The sequence below is a fragment of the Curcuma longa genome, chromosome 18 (assembly GCF_044706935.1).
Source record: "Curcuma longa cultivar G26 ecotype Majalengka, Jawa Barat chromosome 18, ITB_CL_G26_1.1, whole genome shotgun sequence".
Taxonomy (NCBI): Eukaryota; Viridiplantae; Streptophyta; class Magnoliopsida; order Zingiberales; family Zingiberaceae; genus Curcuma; species Curcuma longa.
The window spans coordinates 5,003,476-5,017,362 of record NC_133878.1 but is presented as its reverse complement, the minus strand read 5'-3'; the positions used below and the strand labels follow the sequence as shown (position 1 = coordinate 5,017,362).

The 13,887-nt window shown below is 34.3% G+C and overlaps 1 protein-coding gene across 1 annotated transcript; it reads right to left on the bottom strand.

Moving 5' to 3' along the window:
* Positions 1-203: 203 nt before the first annotated feature.
* Positions 204-1,592, bottom strand: LOC141812102 (CBL-interacting serine/threonine-protein kinase 5-like; the record flags this gene model as incomplete). The annotated part of the gene is given in 1 exon segment (XM_074700148.1): positions 204-1,592. A coding segment is annotated over 1 exon segment (1,284 nt). The 5' UTR covers positions 1,527-1,592.
* Positions 1,593-13,887: the final 12,295 nt, after the last annotated feature.

The following is a 13,887-nucleotide window of genomic DNA, read 5'->3' as shown; positions in this document are numbered from 1 at the left end:
AGTCTTTTAAAAATAATTATAAAATGAAATTAAAATTTTAACATTTGAAAAAGTAATAGTTTAATAATATTATTATTAAGAATAGTTGAACCATTTTACTCTACACTAAATGGAAATATTTTCACATCCAATATATAAATAAAATAATTTATAAATTTCAGGATGAAAATACTCTTACATCTAATATATAATGTCTCATAGAATACTCAGTCGGCATGTCCAAACTATGTCTTTTAGGCCTGTCATGTCCAAACTAAGTCTTTTAGCCGCGACCGCATATTCAGCTCGCAGAAATTGGCGTACTCCAAACTGTCTCCGTCGGCATTGGTGAACTCTACTACTGCCACCCCTGCCGCCGCCTCGAACACCTCAGCCTCCACCTCCAACCGCCTCTTCCTTCCCTCCGCCGTTCCTTCCATTCTCACCCTGAATGGCTTGGTTCGCATCACTGCCAACCCAAGTTCCCTACCTATTGTTTCCAGCCTCTCGAGGATCGTCGCCGCCGGCGACAGCGATGCGAACACCGTCCCCGTCGTCCGTTGGCTCTCAAACAGTCCCGAGAGGTCGAACCCAAAGGACACGCTGGAGATTAGCTCGAAGGCGTTGTAGAACCTCGGCTTCGCTGGCTTGGCCTCGTCTTCCTCCGCCGGCGGAACCGGTGGTTGCGGCAGGTTAGAGATTTGTATGGGTGGAGGACGAAAAGATCTCTTTTTGAACCAGGGGTCTTGCAGTATGGCAGGGATTGAGATACGCTCATCGGGATTGACGACCAGGAGGCGGGATACGAGGTGGCTAGCGTCGCCGGAGAACCATGGCGGAATTTGGTACTTCGCCTTGAGCACCTTCTTGTACATCTTCGTCAAGCTCTCGTCTTGGAAGGGGAGGAATCCAGCGAGGAGGACGAAGAGGATGACGCCGCATGACCAGAGATCAGCCTTGGCTCCATCGTAGCCACGACGGCGGAGGACCTCGGGCGCAACGTAGGCCGGGGTTCCACACTGAGTGTGGAGAAGGCCGTCGTGTCGGAGCTGCTCAGGCAACGCCGAGAGGCCGAAGTCGGAGATTTTGAGGTCGCCGCGCCTGTCGACAAGGAGATTCTCCGGCTTGAGGTCCCGGTGGAAAACGCCGTGGCTGTGGCAAAAGTCGACGGCAGAGATCAACTGGTGGAAGTAACGACGGGCTTGGTCTTCTGGAAGCCGGCCACGGGCGACGCGGGCGAACAACTCGCCACCGCGGACGTACTCCATCACGAAGAAGATGCGTGTCTTTGTGGCCATCATCTCTCGGAGCTCCACAACGTTGGGGTGGCGGACGAGCCGCATCACCACGACCTCCCGCTTGATCTGCTCCATCATTCTGGCCTGCCGCCCGACCTGCTCCTTGTCGATCACCTTGATAGCGACGCTCTCACCCGAGCTGAGCTCGCGGCCGTAGTACACCTTGGCGAACGTTCCCTTCCCCAGGACCCTCCCCATCTCGTACTTCCCGAACACCAGCTTCCTCACCTGCTCCACCTCCTTCCCCATTTCCCTCTCCCTTATCTCCACCTCAAAGAAATTGCCCTATACCCATCTTTCAAAACCTAGCTTCGACTGTTCTTTCTACTACTCTCTCATTTATCTTCTCAAAGATTGGCAGGCTGGTTTTAACGACAACAGCAAGCGAATGGATAAGCCGCCAATTGGCGCGGTGAAGCGAAAGGATAAGGAGGAGGGCGGGCCACTGAGAGCCGACGCGTTTACTCGTGCGCGCGGCCAATGAAAAGGGGGCGCGTTTTACTGATGGTAATGGCGAAGCCTGAGCGTGCATGTGGTTCGTCGGAACTCACCGGAGGGTTTTTCTGCTCGCGGCTTTTGCTGACTTGTTGAATTGAAAGATAAGACGTTCCGCATTTAAAATGGACGAATTCTCTTAAGTCGTATCTAATTTTTATATTTACCAGAAGGTACATTTATTTTCGATTATACCCTTGTTACTTTTTCAACTCTAAATATAAAAAAAAATTTAATTTTCTTTATTTAAATCGAATCAAATTAAACAAATAAAAATACAATTATTTCAAAAAAGAATTTCATATACGTCATTAATTTATGATAATCTTCTAAATTGTATTCATTTTTTAAACTTTAATAAAAAATTAAAAAATTTTAAAAATATAAAAGATGATTAATAAAAAATTATAAAATTAAAAGAATATTAATAAAAATAAAAAATCATTATTATTATTTTCTTGTTCTTTTTAATAATTATGAAATTAAATAATTAAATAATTAAAAATAAAAAATTACTTGCTAGATTTAAAGAGCAACATTACATTCTACATTCTGTTGATTTCGGATAGTGACAATGTTGGTTTTCAAAGTTTAACATTACTATGATATTACATTGTTGAAATTTTAAAATTTTTTTTGAGCATTATTGAGAATGATTTCAAATTCAACATTAAGTCCATCAATAAATTTTGATCGAAATTTATTAATAGATGTAGAAGAGTTGAAATTATAAAACACAAATATGTATTGGATGAGGAGAGTATATAAAAAGTAGGTATGATATATACATGATTGATTCTAAACTCTTACATTAAGTTATGAATCTGAGTCCATTTACATAAAATTTGAAAATTTTAAATAATTCTAAACACTATTAGGTAACTAATAACTTAGGTGAGGATAGAATTCAAGATCATTATAGAAATTTATCGGACTTGAAATGAGTCTAATCAAAACGTGTTAAACGACGTAGCCGAATACTTGATAATGGCGAAATAGAATAGGCGTAGGGTAATAGGAGGAGCAGGGTTGAACTTGTGGTTTGTTTGAACTCACCGGAGCGTTTTTTCTGCGGGTAGTGTGGCGTTTTTTCTACTTATTCTACCAATTGCGAGATTAAGTACCGAGGATAAAAATATATAAAAAAAGGCGAAAATGGAAAAGGAAAACGTGCGTTCATTGAATGGACGTCGGCCTCGGGGAATCGACTTCTTAGAAATATAAAAATGTGACGTAGGAGTTTTGACCTTAATTTCCACTTTTATTGCTCCATTTTTAAAAAGAAAAAATATAACAGCAATTATTATAATATAAAAAATTACTTATTCATTTAATTAAACATTAGGCAATTTTGATCTAATTATTCTAATTTGATTAAAATTATATTTATATCAAAATACATTTCACTTATTCATTTAAAGTCAATATTGATTAATAGTATATTGTAACAAATATGAATTTATTATAGGAATCATAAATTTTTATACGTTCGGATCTGTCAGATAATAAGAGATAATTTAATATTAAAATTAAATGAGTCATCTGATAATTAATGCAAAAAGAAATAATAGCGATTGAGTTATTATTATTTTTAAATGAATAAAAAATTAATATCTAATCCAAAATTACTTGAATAATAGAAAAATTACCAAAAATTAGTTTTCGGACTAGTTGTACTTGAGCAAGAACTTAATACTTCTTAATCAGGGAACTACCAACAAGCCTTAAATAAGGACGGCTGATGGAACAAAGGCCAACGGACCTTTTTCCCATCATCAGGCATCCTTTGAAAGAGCCCAATTAAGAAAGAGCCCAATTAATCAGGAGACCTAAAAAAATGGACTGTAGATTGAGGAGGCTAAATTTCAACCAAGTATAGACAATGTTCTCTTCCGTCATGGTTAACTGTAGCTTTCTGATTTATCTCCTTATAGATAATCGTAGGACCGATCGTGTGGAATCGCTATTGTGGCGAATTCCACCTTATGCTAAAGAGGAGCTCGAATTTCAGTTAAGAGAGGCAGTGAAAGTAAGGTGCAGTGACCGTGTAGGCCTTGTTCGCTTAAATAACAACAAAAACCTATCAAACAGATTAATTCATAGTGGATAATTAATTTATAGTGGAACGAGCTAACACACTAAATGGCGGGACAAGACGGGCTGACCCATATTAAAAAATATTAATAATATTAAAAATTTTAAATTTGGATGATAGTTTAAAGAGATAAAGTTGAAAATTTTAAGTTTGTCCACTGGTCCATTGAATTTTTTATTTTTATTTTTTTAAAATAAATTTTTTCAACTTGCGGGACAATCCAAATCCGTCACAGGCCGATCTACGTGTGTTGCGGGTTTAGACAGGTCGGTCTATCTGAATCCAACTTAAAATGAATTGATAAAATTTTAATTCAATTCACTTAAATTATTTGACAAGACTAATCTAAATCGACAGATTGTGATTCTCCCTTTCAAATTGTCATGAACATGCTTCTTGTTCCTAATAAAATGAACTCAAATTCTCGCTCGCAACTCATTGAAATTTCTAGTGTTGAAACATCACCTTGAGTTCTTATTATTAATTCGTAGCCTTTTGATATATTTCTTTAATAGCCTCTTTCTTGAATTGCAGTGTTGACGTGACTTTGTTGAGCTAGCTAGCACTCATCGACATTAATTGACATTAGTCAATTGATCGACTAAAATCGTTATCAAATCCATCCATTACGATTATAGTGAAGTCATTTTATTGTAACATCACTCTCAATTGATCATCAATATTAGTTGATTGATTTGTATCGACTTGGATTGATTCCATTAGATCATGTCTATTTCCGTTGGCGATTATTTCATTCGGATTTGTACCAATCAACATGATTAATTAATTGTTTAGTCAATCGGTCTTCAAAATGTACCACTCTATTTGTTATTTGAGTCGATTATCTAAAGGATTCAACCATAAGTAGACTGACAGAATCATTTATGTTGACTACGATTAATTTAATGATAGAATCCGACTAAGTTGAACCTACTCTCTCGAGTACATATGCTCTCAACTCTTAGTTCACGATACGACTATCTCTGTTACAAAGCTATCCTATTATTCATGCCCTAAAATGTTGGTACTATTACCTATTGCCCCATGAATTTAGTCTCCATTTGGACCATAAAGCACTAAGTTTCATTCAATCGTAGAAGAAATAAGTGCTAACATTCTAGGTTGGTTGAGTTCTTACAAGAGTATACTTTTGTTTTGAAATATCATCTGAGAAAGACAACAAATCAGTTGATGAGCTAAGTCATGTTGTTGTTGTAGATTCGAGTAGATGCGATAGAGAGGAAGGGGTGACTAGTACATCTCACTTTTCATCGTTATCGTGTGTTCTTTTTTGTCTACAAATTAGTATGTAACGGAATAAAAAAAATATAAAGAATAACATAAAATACACACTAAAGTTTACTTGATTTCCAACCTTTCAGGGTTAGAACTCCAATGCCTATATACAGGAAACATCTTAGTATCGATCGATTGTTTTATCAATCAACCGATACTAAGATTCTAGTAACTTTATGGTTGAAATCTCAAGATACCTCATTTCTTTATAACTTCCTCATCTTCCTAATACAAGTTAACCTTGACTATTTCTCTGGAACTTCATCCTTGACTAGTATTTTGTCAACCTTAACTTGTCGAGATTTCATTACTTGCCAAAAATCTAGTCCTCCTTAGCCTACATGAACTTTGTCACTTGCCAACCTTTCAATCCTCCTTGACCTTTTTGAGCTGCTTATTGGTGCAATGATGCTTCTAAGTGGTGTGGTTTTACCTAGTTATTTTGTTGTGTTTGGTGAAAGATTTAAGTTAGGTTTATCCTATATTTCTAATGTATGCATGTAGCAAGTGAACATGAAGCTCTAAGAACTCATGACTCAATGTGATCTTGTTGTTGTGATGGATGATTTGGTGCAGTCAAATTGGTTGGATGGTTATGCTTTATGGTTTATAGGTTTGTGAGGTGGACAGGGAGAAGATTAAAGAAAGTTAGGAATGGGACATATGAGATTCTAAAAATTCATAACAAGGTGGACTCTAAGATGAGGATCATGGAGTTGTTGATTTGATGGTTTAATGGCCTATAATGAGGAGTCTCATGACACTCTTCTTGGCACTTCTTGGACCACACGAGTAGAACTTGAGCACTTTGAGCACATGAATGATGATGGATGATAGCGATTGTTGTTCAAAGAGGCTGCCTCGACTCCCCTTTTATACTGCTCAATCGACACTCTTCCGATCGACTGGACGCTCATTTGGTCGATTGGACCTCCTTCGACTCAGTTGGAAACTCAATCTTCTTCGAGTAAGTTTTTGTCCCTCTGGTTTCCTAGATGCCCTTCGATCGCCTAGAGCTTAATCAAAACTTTATCCGCGGCGCGATTCTTACGAACTAGATTACGTCAACAATTCCTATCACTAACTTTTGGTCAACTGGACTGTTTTCCGATCACCTTGACCCATCATCCTCGTACTTGCTTGAGATACTTCCATCAGCTTCGTCATGTCAAGTCTTTGCCGAAGACTATCCACTTGGACTTTTCCTTGCCAAGACTTCTCACTTGGACTTTTCCTTGCCAAGACTACCCACTTGGACTTTTCCTTGCCAAGACTTCCCACTTGGACTTTTCCTTGCCAAGACCACGTTTGGACTTTTCCTTGCCAAGACTTCCCACTTGGACTTTCCTTTGCCAAGTTTTCAACCTGGACTTTCCTGCAAACTTGCATCACATATGTTAGATCACAAGTATTGCCTAACTTTAAACATGGTTATCCAAACATTGAAATTCAATGCACTTGGGGCAAAAATTGCACCAACATGTTTGATAAGTATCAAACATTCATGTATCTTTTAACTAATCATTTTATCTTAAGTCATAAGTAAACATGATGACATGACATGTTCGTGCAAAGAAAAATTAAAACATATACATGTATATGACAGTTATGCATAAGTTAAACAAGTCAAACAATTTTTAAATTTCTAATAATATATTGAATTCTCGATTTGATACATTTCGTGTAGACCTGTGAATGTGTCAACTCACTTCGAATTTTATTTCATTAGGTAATATTTTTAATTTAGTTTCATAATTATAAGTATTTCATTATAATTAGGTTTATTACTTTTTTTATTTGAATTATTATTAACTTATTTTTGAATTTGAAATTTAAATTTGTTTTTGAATTTTGAATTTGAATTAGAATTTGAATTTTGAGTTTTAACTTTTAAATGAATTTTAATTTAAATTTTTTAAAGGATGGATATTTAATTTTAGATTTACATTAAATTATGTTTCATAATTAAATGGAACTTGATGATGATTAATGTCATTATTTAAAATTGAGTTTTTAAGATTTAGAATTGACATGTTAAAATTTATAAATTATTTTTTAAATTTTAGAATTTAATTTAATTTTTTGGATTTAATTTTATTTTTTTAAAATTATTAATTATTTTATAATTAAATTTTACATGGTTATAGTTAATTTTATTATTTAATTTTAAATTTTTAATATTTAAATTTGAATGATTATTTTTAAAATGTGAATGTTTATTGTAAGAATTTTTAAGATTTAATTTTGAATTTTTATTAGTTAAATTATTAATTTTAGTATTTATTTTGATTGAGTTTAAATTTATTTTATTATTAAGTTTATCTTGTTTATTTAATCCTGAATTATTAAGTCAATTTAAATAACTCAATTTATCTTGATGGTTATTAATTTTATCTAGTTTGGTTAAATTTTTATAAATTTTTAAATTTATTAAATTAATTAAAGTTGAATTATTTAATTATGAATTATCTTGGTTGAATAAGTTAAAGAATTAATCTAATTTTTTATTTATTTGTATTAATTCTTGATTAATTAAATTTGAATTATTAATGATTGAATTTGAATTAGTTAAATTTTTATTTAATTTAAATTTATTCGAATTAATTGGATTTTCATTGTTAATAATATCTAAGTTTGAATCTTTTAAATTAATTAATTTATTTTTTAAATAATATTTCAGATTTTTTTGAATTTTTTAAATTTATTATTTTTGAATTATTTGAATGGGTCAAATTTGGATTAGTTAAATTATTTAAATTATCTAAATTTGAATTATTCAAGTTTAAATTATTCAAATTATTTGAATTATTCAAATTTGAATGGGTCAAATTGTTTAAATTTAAATTATCTAAATTCGAATTATTTAAATTTGAATTAGTCAAATTATTTAAATTTAAATTATCTAATTTTAAATTTTTTAAATTTGAATTTTTTGTGGTTTAATTTTATAAATTATTTAAATTTAAATTTTTTGTTGTTGAATTTATTAAATTATTTAACTCCGGGGGACGTACAAAATTGTGCAAATTATAGGGGTATTAAATTATTGAGTCATACCATGAAACTTTGGGAAAGAGTAATAGAAAAACGATTAAGGAAAGAGACTATGGTCACCGAAAATCAATTTGGGTTTATGCCTGGTAGGTCGACAATAGAAGCTATACATCTTCTCAGACAACTAATTGAAAAGTATCGGGGGCAAAAGCAAGATCTACATATGATATTTGTTGATTTTGAAAAAACTTATGATAGAGTTCCAAGGGAAATTATATGGAGAATTTTAGTAAAGAGGGGTGTTAGCATAGTATATGTTGACCTAATTAAGGATATGTATGAGGAAATAACGACTAGAGTGAAGACTTCAGGCGGATTAACTGAAGCATTTCCAATAAAGATAGGGTTACATTAAGGGTCAGCTCTAAGTCCTTATCTTTTTACACTAATCATGGATGAACTTACTGGACACATTCAAGATACCGTATCATGGTGCATGTTGTTTGCAGATGATATTGTATTGGTAGATGAAACACGTGAGGGAGTAAATGCTAAATTAGAATCTTGGCGAGAAACACTAGAAGAGAAAGGTTTTAGGCTTATTAGTGTAAAGACAGAATATATGGAATTTAAGTTTAGCAATATTGAACGTAATGAGACAAGTATTAAAATAGGAGATGATAAGTTGACTGGAACTGAGAGTTTTAAATATTTAGGTTCATTTTTGTATGCCGATGGAGGGATTGAGAGAGATGTCTTACATAGAATACAAACAGGATGGTTGAAGTGGAAGAGAGCATAAAGTGTTTTATGTGATCGTAAAGTGCTTCTAAAACTTAAAGGAAAGTTCTATAAAATGGCAGTTAGACCTGCCATGTTATATGACGCTGAATGTTGGGCTATGACTCGAGCACATGAGCAAAAGATGAGAGTTGCGGAGATGAGGATGTTAAGATGGATGTGTGGACATACGAAGATGGACAGAATAAGAAATGACAGCATTAGAGAGAAAGTTGGAGTTGCATCTATTGAGGAAAAACTCCGTGAGACACGTTTAAGGTGGTATGGACATGTACTTAGACGACCGATAAATGCTCCAGTTAGGCGGTGTGAAACTATGACAAATACACATATCAAACGAGGGCGAGGTAGACCAAAAAAGACTTGGTTAGCAACAATAAAACAAGATAAAAGTTATTTAAATATAAATGATGATATAATAGGAGATAGAGCTCAATGGCGTAAAAGAATCCATATAACCGACCCCACTTAGTGGGATAAGGCTTGGTTGTTGTTGTTGTTGTGAATTTATTAAATTATTTAAATTTGAATTTTCTATGGTTGAATTTTTAAATTATTTAAATTTAAATTTTCTGTGGTTGAATTTTTTAAATTATTTAAATTTAAATTTTTTGTTGTTGAATTTATTAAATTATTTAAATTTGAATTTTCTATGGTTGAACTTTTAAATTATTTAAATTTAAATTTTCTGTGGTTGAATTTTTTAAATTATTTAAATTTGAATTTTTTGTTGTTGAATTTATAAAATTATTTAAATTTGAATTTTCTATTGTTGAATTTTTAAATTATTTAAATTTAAACTTTTTGTGGTTGAATTTTTTAAATTATTTAAATTTAAACTTTTTGTGGTTGAATTTTTTAAATTATTTAAATTTTAATTTTTTGTGGTTGAATTTTTTAAATTATTTAAATTTTAATTTTTTATTATTGAATTATTTAAATTATATAAATTTAAATATTTGAATTTTCTATCATCGAATTATTTAAATTTTCTATAATTGATTTTTTAAAATTATTTAAATTTAAAATTTCTCAATTAGTCAAATGAATATTTTTATTAATTTTTAATTACGAATTATCAAAATTATCTAAATTTTCAACAAAATTAAATCTAGCATGCAAAATCCTATTGGTATTTTTGTAATTAAAGATACTTAACGGAATCGTATCCCTTAAATCCGGTTTCTTTTTTGCCATCTTCCTCTTCGGGTACCGACTCTTGTAATGTCCACGTTTCTAGCACTTGAAGCACGTTATATGCTCTTTGTTCCTCCGGACACTTGGCATCGGTTGTTCCTTGGCTGCTGGTAGTGCTGTCCGAGTCTTATGAGTATGATACTAATTTTTGTAGTGTCCTTTTTTCCTGTATTTAAAATAAATAATATGAAATTTAAAATAAATTTTTAAAATTAGACCTTTCTGCCTCTTCATCTTTGCTTTTTTGCTTCCGTGGCGGTTAGTCGATTAAGAGCAGGTCTGCTCTGATAACAATTGTAGAATCGTTGAGGCGTGCTAGAGGGGGGACGGTTGAATAGCGCGTGCTTCTCGTTCATTCGTTTTCATTCATTAGTATTATCAAAGAAACTTAGTAGCGGAATTAGTAAATAAACAGGGGACTCGTGGATTTATTTGATTTCTAACTTACAGGTTAGTACGTCCAAGGCCTATGAATGGGATGCGTCCGCCCACTAGTAGTCTCCTTTCCAAATCTTGTTCGGAGGCGGAGAAACTTATTTTATAGTCCAATCAAGAATATAAATTAAATACTGGACAATAAGAAAAAGGAACAACAAACTCTCGTGTAGCCAATCTAGAAGCCCTTGAGTGCTGCGCACTCCTCTTGGAACTTTCTCGGTTGTACGGGCCTAACTCCGTTGGCGTTCAACAGCACCACAGGATGAAGAATTAGATGTAGAGAGATGATCTCCTTGTGGTGCATGTTCGGCCTCCTTATATAGAATCTTCCGAGTGCATGGATAAAATTCGATCCAATTCGATCTCTTCGGACTTTATCCGAGTTAATTCTTTTTGATTCGGGCGCCTCACATAGGGGTGCCTGGATTGTCTAGGCGCTTGGAATAACATTCGGGTCTCCGGATCCAGTCAACTCGGATTTGACCTTAGTTGATTCCTGGCTTGGTTCGACTGCTTCTGTGTGTTCTTATATGTTTTTTTCGTCTTGTTTTCAACTCTTGGTTCCTGCAAGATAAGTATACAAACACGCAAGCAACCTTAAGCCTATCTGTAATTTGTTTGACCTACTAAGCTTACCTAAGTCTTACCCTATATCTAACTCCCCGTTAGAACTAGTCACTTTCATAGGTAGATTTCTTATCTGTCAAACATCTAGTTTGGACTTTTCCTTGTCTAATTTCCAGTTAGGACTAGTTACTTCCATAGGTAGACTTTTCACCTGCCAAACATCCAGTTTGGACTTTCCCTTGCCTAACTTTTAGTTAGGACTTCCCTGCCTAATCCTCTAGATTAGAACTTTTCTTAGCCTCCAACTAGGACTGCTAGTCTCCAATTAGGATTTCCTTGTCCAATCCTCTAGATCAGGACTTTCTTTGCCTAGTTTTCAACTAGAACTTTTGTCACGTCTCGAGAGATGACCGTCCAAAAAATTTCGACAGCATCTCCCCTGTAACTATAACAATTTCCCTGAATACATGTATACAAAAGGCCAACACGACCACAATAGGGACTACATGTCCATATTCACATACCACATATGCATAACAGATAAAAACAAAGCCCACACAGCCACAACTACTAAACTAATGTATGAAATGACAATTCTACAACATATAGAAAATCTACATAGCGAAAACATCGAAAATCCAAACAGACGCACAACAACGAGTATAAGTCCAAAATCACAACAACAGTCCATGTAACAACACACACAATCTATACCAACTAACATATATTGATCTTTATGCCGTGAGATGGATATATACAGCCGGCCAGATCTCCAAGCTCCAAGTACTATCCTCTTATCTGCTACCTGGGGAGAAAACAAGGCAAACCCAGGGTCTGGGTAGTGAGCATTAGATACTAGTGGATACAGAATAGAAGTGCATGTAAAGATAGATCAGCAAGAATAACAAGTGTACAATTCAGAATGAATATGTGTAGAAGAAGTAAATAATAATCAACAGATAACATGAATCATGGTAATAAGAATCATGTAAATGCAATTATGTATGTAATGTCACACAATGTAACAATCATAGCAAACAAGTGCAACAACCACAATTATATGAATAAAGTAAACTATATATAACCTACCAACAAATGCATGTAAATATGCAGCAAACATCACAATCAAATGCAAGTCATTGTTGCACTCGCCACCTCCAGTCACCCCCCCAGGGCAGTGAACTGAGGCGCCAAACAGGACATACTGCACAGGTTCTAACAACTAACCACCACTAATCTAGTGGGGAGTGGGCAGTGTATCAGGAGGGCAATATAGCTAGTCTTGGTCGCAGCCAACATAGTGCAACATATGCTTTCACCCCTGTTCTCACTATAATACGGTGCCGGGTGAGAGCCAATAAGAACAACCAACAAAGTTGTCAACAACACCTACAACTAGCATGCAGATGTTATGATGATCATCCCAACATGTAATATCTACAATTAATTAGTATGTTCAACAGGAATAAAGAGAAGTCAACATAGGTCAATAATACAACAATTAAGACTGTTCGAATAGTGGATAGATCAATCAGAGATCATTCAACATGTATTAAGCAACGAACAGTACAAGGTGTCAACTAAATAACACACATAGGTAACAGGAGTATCAACAGGATAATATCAGATCATGTCAAAGGTCAACTGACAAGTATCAAGCAACGATTATCAAAAGGTATCAACTAGATAAATATCTCAAGCAGTATGAATAGCAACAAGATAAATAAAATAGCAATACAAGTCATGCACTGAAAAGAAACCAGTATTGACCAAGTACTGGGTATCCACCTGAATCAGACGTCTGTCAACAACCGAACCCCCAAAATAAGTTTCGAGTATAATAGGACCAATCAAATCAAGGTCCTGAAATTAAACAACAATACAATACTTACTAAATTGATACTGGATTAAATCTACAGTAATTAAACTCCACAGTTCAATCCAACTAATCCCCTTATCGATTGATAAATCAACTAAATGGATTATTATACTCGTTCTAATTGTTAATGATCAACTTAGCATTTTCTTGCAATTAAGCCAATGGAAATCCATAATTCCATTTGTTACCACCATATTTAACCTAACCTAATCCCAATCTACAAACCCTAATAATTTCCAATCATTAACCCTAACAACTAAATTACCCCAATTAAATTTAAACCGATCCAACAATAGTTAGACAACAATCACCCAACAACCAACATATCAATTCCATGATCATCCCAATTAATTCAACAGCAATCAAATCAACTAATCAACTCCATAATCTCATTAAATCGATCTCTAATACTCACTGAAACTCAACCCAACAATAACCGGTTCCGGGTTATAATTATCATTAAACACCCGATCCAACTACACACAAAGCACTACTCAAGATCAAATCCAAAAACTCACATCCAGATCCAAAGTCTTGAAAACTCTAGCTCAGTTCGATCCTTCCCTTAATCAAAACCGGATCCTATAGCACAGTAACCACTCCAATCAGCTAGGCAACACCCCATATCCATTGTTAAACAACACTTAATCAGATTCTAGAATCAACAAGAAGATTACCTCAAATCTGTGCCCAAGAATCCAACTCCAATTCCAGATCTGAGCCTGCTTCAACAGCCAAACCCAAAGGAATCCTCCGATTCAAGATCCGAGTTTAGAAATATGAAAATACCACTGATCTAATCTCAAAAACCAAGCACAACCCGAAATCTAGCTCAGATTCCCAGTTAC